Source organism: Trachymyrmex cornetzi, unplaced genomic scaffold (assembly GCF_001594075.2).
Source record: "Trachymyrmex cornetzi isolate Tcor2-1 unplaced genomic scaffold, Tcor1.1 scaffold861, whole genome shotgun sequence".
In the NCBI taxonomy this organism is placed as follows: Eukaryota; Metazoa; Arthropoda; class Insecta; order Hymenoptera; family Formicidae; genus Trachymyrmex; species Trachymyrmex cornetzi.
The window spans coordinates 183683-189735 of NW_017300203.1; the positions used below are offsets into that span (position 1 = coordinate 183683).

The 6053-nt window shown below is 35.7% G+C and overlaps 2 protein-coding genes across 2 annotated transcripts; one reads left to right on the plus strand and one right to left on the minus strand.

Moving 5' to 3' along the window:
• The first annotated feature begins 797 nt into the window (after window positions 1-797).
• On the plus strand, window positions 798-2257 carry LOC108769148 (protein distal antenna). Its single transcript, XM_018519977.1, has one exon. It carries the CDS (start codon window positions 908-910, stop codon window positions 2255-2257), a length of 1350 nt encoding a protein of 449 aa, XP_018375479.1. The 5' UTR covers window positions 798-907.
• Window positions 2258-3617: 1360 nt separating this feature from the next.
• On the minus strand, window positions 3618-5317 carry LOC108769149 (dynein regulatory complex subunit 7). Its single transcript, XM_018519978.1, has 2 exons — window positions 4970-5317; window positions 3618-3865 (listed from the first exon to the last, which is right to left on the minus strand). Exons 1-2 carry the CDS (start codon window positions 5315-5317, stop codon window positions 3704-3706), a joined length of 510 nt encoding a protein of 169 aa, XP_018375480.1. The 3' UTR covers window positions 3618-3703.
• Window positions 5318-6053: the final 736 nt, after the last annotated feature.

The window sequence follows — 6053 nt, forward strand, 5'->3', positions numbered from 1 at the left end:
TACTACCCCAACCACGCTATTCCTCGTGGTACAGCAATAATATCGTTTCCCGCGCGCACTTCGGATTGGCTGTTGCAGTCGCAAGTCCGGAGGAGAGCGGTGAGGTATACCGGGGAGTACCAACACGCTCCGTTTTACTCGCGCTAGCGACGTCAACGGGAGAGGAACAGAGGGAGAGCGGTAAGGTGTAGAGCAACGGCAGCAAGAGTGCCTTGCTTCGACGGAGGGCAGCAGGGTGTAGGAGAGGGAAGAAGCGAGAGAGAGAGAGAGAGAGAGAGAGAAAGAGGAGGTGGTGGTTGTAGCCGCCCGACCGACCGACCGAGTTGTTTCATTCATAAAAAAGTTCTTTATTACTCTCTGTGAGCGCATGTGCTATTCCACCACGGAGGAGGAACGAGTACTACTACTCCCCCGACCGGCTGCGACGGCGTAACCGCGTTTACACACAGTATTATTTACTACTGTGCGAGATACGAATCGGCGCCACACGCCGTACCGGCAGCGCGGCGTACGGATCGTTCCGTTCTCATCTCCGCGTTCGTACCAGTCATCATCGCGTTCGTCGTCCGGAGAGAAACTTTGTGCGTATGCCCGTACCAAACGAATGTATATAATTTGACTTTTTAAACTTATTCTTGGTTTTAAATATCAATCGCGAGCCAAATACTCAGTTAAATAGTGCTCCGAAAATTAATCGGCATCGAATTGGTAAAAGAAGAATAAGACGATCAGCGAACAAAGTGTTAAGTGTCCAAGTGTCATTGTTACTACGAAGAACAGCAAGCTGGCTCAACTACAAGAAGCCGCCGTCCTGGATCTCTCCCCAGAATCGGGGGGATCTGTGGATCGAAGAGATCGTAGACCGACACGTCGTCAACATAACACCAGCAATTATCGTCCAAATTACATGGTAGGTGGTAGATTTGAGAGCAACTTGAACGTCGGCGATCCTGGGCCGAGTTCATCTAGAAGTACGATGCCGCGGAATGAATCCCGACAGGCGGGCAAGCGACCGTTGAGGGCTCTCACGCCCCAAGAAAAAATAGACGCCATTAATCGAGTACATAATGGAGAATCGAAGGCTGCTGTGGCACGCGATATTGGTGTGCCAGAGTCAACTCTGAGAGGATGGTGTAAGGCGGAAGAAAAAATAATATCTCAAGTGAATAATATAAAAACTTCGGGAACAACACTGTCGGGAACATCGTTGGCAGGTTACGAGCATATTCTAACATCAAGTTCCGACAACAGTAACAATAGTGGAGCGGGTGGTTCTTCATCAAGATCGACACCAACGGCCCAAGCCACGATGTTGGGATTACCAGTATCGACTTCTGGAGTTACCGAGAGAGCTGAGGAGTTTGAAGCCGGTCCGTCCCAGAAAAGAATAAAACTCGAGAATAGTTCTTCCGGCAGCATGATGCCCAATAATATCTCAACATCGGCTCGAGCACCAATAGTCAGTGACACTATGTTTTCTCCGTATTTATACAATATGATATCGGGCGATCTAAACAAGGCAGCAGCCTTGTTAAACTCATTTACGACGAAGCCTGCGGATTATTTTCATTTAGCTGGATACTCGACTACTATGAATTTTATTAATGATCTGGCTAGGAACAACGGCACGGTGAACAATACGACGTTAGCGCTGAATGTGCTAAAACAGCACCAGCAACTGCAACAAACTAATAACACGCTACCAAACGGGAATAAAAAAAAACATAGTGCCCCAGGACTCACGTCAACCATGGACATCCCGAAACCATCATCGAGGACACAGAACAATCAATCACCGAATATGGAAAAATCGTCCGGGAGCGTCTCTCAATTCAACTATGAAAACTCTATGCCATCAACGTCGACTAGCAGCAGTGATCCAGTCGCAAACGTTCCTCAATCAAAAACATCCAGAAACAGTAAAAGTCTTACTAGTATAATAGATAGTCTTCACCATCCATATGTACCACCTCCAAATAGCGTAAAAGGAGTGACATTTGATGCCGTAAATAATAATAACAATGATGACGATATGGATAACGAGACTGCGAGACAAAATTACCCCGATGCCTTGCCACCGGGATGCAACGAAATGGTGAAGTATTGCGACAAATTGTTAGATTGGTTGCACCGTCACGGTTCGCCTGTAAGTACAATGAAACAAGTGGGTCACATACAACGCATTTCGACACGTTTACAAGATTGGATCCAGAAGTCAAAAAAGGGATTCCCTCAAAGAATTAACGGTACGAGCTAGCTGTAAAAATTTAATATTTCTACATATATGTAAATATATATATATGGTAATAGTTGCTAAATTTTGTTGATTGGCGCAATATTTAATAAATATTACCAAACATAATAATAATAATAATAAATTGTTTGATAATAATAATTACTATGTATTTAGAAAAGTAAAATTATCGTTTAGTTGCCCCAATTTGATACTTAAAACCAAATTATTCATTAATATTAATGAATAATTAATTATTTGTAATTATTTGTAAATATGTAATTATTGTCAAAATGAAAATAGATTTACTGATTAATTTTATAATAGTTATTAGATTATTTGGTGCAACTAAGCGCCTAAACATAGTCAGGACTGCCGCTAGATGGTCGTTTCTAGCATATAAAATTTAGTCGAGCTTTCTGTATAATCAAGTCTATATGACCGAAGCTCAGATATAATTATATAGAAGACAAATGAGATAAATGTCATCTGTATAATTGCCAACAGTCTTTTTCTGAGTGTAGTTACCAAATTGTTAACAATAACTTTAATAATTGTTGTTGAATCATACAGTAATTATGACCAAACGACTTGATAATATTCATTAAATTAAATAAGTAAAAATTCGAATTTTTTATGATAGATTAATTTAGTAATATTTGCCATAGTAGTCAGTATTTATTACTGTGTAATTTAGCTGTATTTACCAGTTCGTTTGGTTATATTTATCATACGATTTAGTAATAATCAACTAGCTTTATTATCAATTTCCAAATCTTGGTTAAACTATTTAGTAATAGTTACCAAATTTTTTTATTTTATATGTGTATATATGTATATGAATTGAACATATAAGTGAAATTGTTTCACCAAAGTGTTTAGTAATTATCATCTAGGTTAGATTACATTGTAATTAATCTTAAGTTTTTCAGTATTGCCTTGTCCACAACTTTGCTTTAAAAGACGTAAGCCGTAAGTAATTATATATCGGCCACAGAACTTATGCTCTTAGGTCGTAAGAATTGAGTTTTGCTCAATTCGCTTAAGTCTAACGGTTAAAGCTTAAAGACTGCGCAAAAACAGTTTAAAGACAGAAGTTATTGTCACTTAATATCTATCGACTTATGACTTAAGATCTTTTAAAGCAAAGTTGTGGACCGAGACTGTGTAAATGCGTTATTTCTTATTATATTCAGTACTTTCGATTTTTTTTTGCGTTTTTAAAAATATATTTGACAAATCGCATAGTGAACGCGATGCTCATGAAAGTCCTCTTTTCCTACGTTTAACTACCTCTTAGGATAGTGTTACATTTAGGTTTACGTTTAGAAATTTATTATTTCTGAATAAGAATTATCAAATATTTCAAATTAATATCATCATTTATTAATTAATCGTTTATATAAAAAAAATTATTCAGATTGCGCGCGACGATGTCATTGAAAAAGGAAATATACAAAAAAGAAAATCTCAAATCATTTCTTTCCAGATAGTTTGTTTACTTACCGTAATGAAAGCTTTGGCTAGTGGCTGATACTCGATGTTATCACTGATGAATTGTACACATCCACGCCATGTATATATTTCCGGATACGGCAGCGTACTTCGTTTGATACTTGTAGATACAAATTTCTATGAAAAGTAGAAAAAGATTTATTCTAATAGCGCTTCTCGTCGCGACGTATATTTTTTGCGATTCTCTTTTATATTATTAAGTATTCTTCTCATGTTAATGATTTAAATTAGGTCAAAACAACAAAAAAATTTCTTGTATTTTAATGATAATTGATTACGATTAGTACATATTTTATTTCTGATCTTTTAATTTTTGTAAAGACGAGTTTTATCTTTGTATAAAATGAAACTGTAAATTGAAAAAAGTAAAAAAAATAGAAATAAATACAAAAATCCATAAAGTTCGTTTGTATTTTTTAATCCTTCGAAAAGTAATCCTTATTATATTTTTAAGAATATTTTTAATCAAATTATTGTGCGAAATCTTAAGTTAAATGTTATCAAGATAAAAAATTCCATTGCTCTCAATCTCTTTATCGTCTATAATAACTTATGTATATATCCTGATCCTTAATGTACATTATGTATATTTGATACAAGTATATATACAAATTTTTTAATCGCTTCTTGTTCTCACAGATTATGAGAATTATACATAAAATTTTACTATAAATGCCGATACGAGTTATCAATTTAAAGGAACGTTAATGACATTTTGAACAATTTTTTAAATATTACATTTCAAATATTTTAACTATGCAATAGTCTAATCAGCTGATCTTGCGATCAGCTGATATTACAAACAGCTGACTTTGCAATCAGCTGATTTTACGTTTCACTAGGCATATTTGTAATAATCTTCTACATTCGCAAATTATAAATATAAAAAGTTAAATTCTATTACAAAATTTTACGAATACAAATATAAAATACGCTACTTTTATAAGATTAGCTTTTAACGAATATAATGTACCTTTTTTCTTAAACCGATATTACATGATTTTTAGACTTTTATAGTAATTTGAAACAAGAAGAGGAAATAATTTTTTGAACATAAGATTTTCGTGTAGTACTTATTTAGGAGAAAAGACAAGTTCTTTTTCTTTTTTTTTTTCAAGACATTTCTTTTTCTTTATACTGATATTATTACACTAATTTACAGCAAGAATTCGTGATTATCAGCCAAGGATCATAGCTTTTTCGAGATCAAATTTTACCCACTTGTACACGGTATTCATTTTCGCAGGCTAACAATAACGGTCGGCGATTCGAATACTTCGCATGGAACTGCCGTCGAAAGTTTTCCGCGTACCACAGTAGTAGTCGCTCCTTGTCATTGACGCAACGGTAGGTATTTGGAAGTGATCGTACGTAGAGGTCCTCCGTTATTATGGCAACATCCGGCCAACACAACTTGATCAGGCACAATTCGCGTTGCACCTGCTGCAGGATCTCCTCGACAGTACTAGTGGATTTTTCTATGTCGTGCTCGTCCTCCGGACGTTTATCTAGCGACGACGGATGTAGAGCGTCGAAATCGAATTGCTTCTCAGTCGCGAGATTTGTCATGATGTTCATTACGATGTGCAATCTAATTATCCGTCTGTAAAAACATGCGTTTAAGTCGATTGATCGTGAATGTTTATTGGCGTGATTATGAAATCGCGATTTAAATTTACATCGACATGCAAACAAGCCGTGGTCACTATGACAACGTGATACGGCAAGTGTATCATACCTCGGTTACCGTACGTAGATGGCAGCATCAAGTGGAATACAGGTAATAAAAATATTCAATATTATGAATCGAAAATTTACAAAATACATACTTATTTATTAATAATTATACCCGTATTTATTAGCAAAAATATTTACGGAAAGCTGAACTTTATTTTTTAAGGATACTTAGATATTTCGAAAACAATAAAAAAAAAAAAATAAAATTTTGTAATTAAAAATCTCGTCATGAGAAAAGTGAAAAAGGTCTTTTACTTCAATAATTATTTTACAATAAAATGAAAAGCCTCTGTGTTCTATTTAATGTCAACAAGAAATATGTTACCTTAAGGGGATGCTGGAGTCTTCTTTTTTACCGATAAAGCAAGCGTTTATGTTCCTTGCGCGGTTCTTCGAATTAGAGTTGCACAGAATAAAAATTCCTTCTCCACGATTGAAATATCCGTGCTAGTGTAACTGCTCCTGGTGTATTTTGTGTCCAAAACTGGGAAAAATAATAAATTACAGATTCCTGTATCCATGTGCTATCAGCTCACCAAACATTTACTTCGTGAAAAAATTATATGCA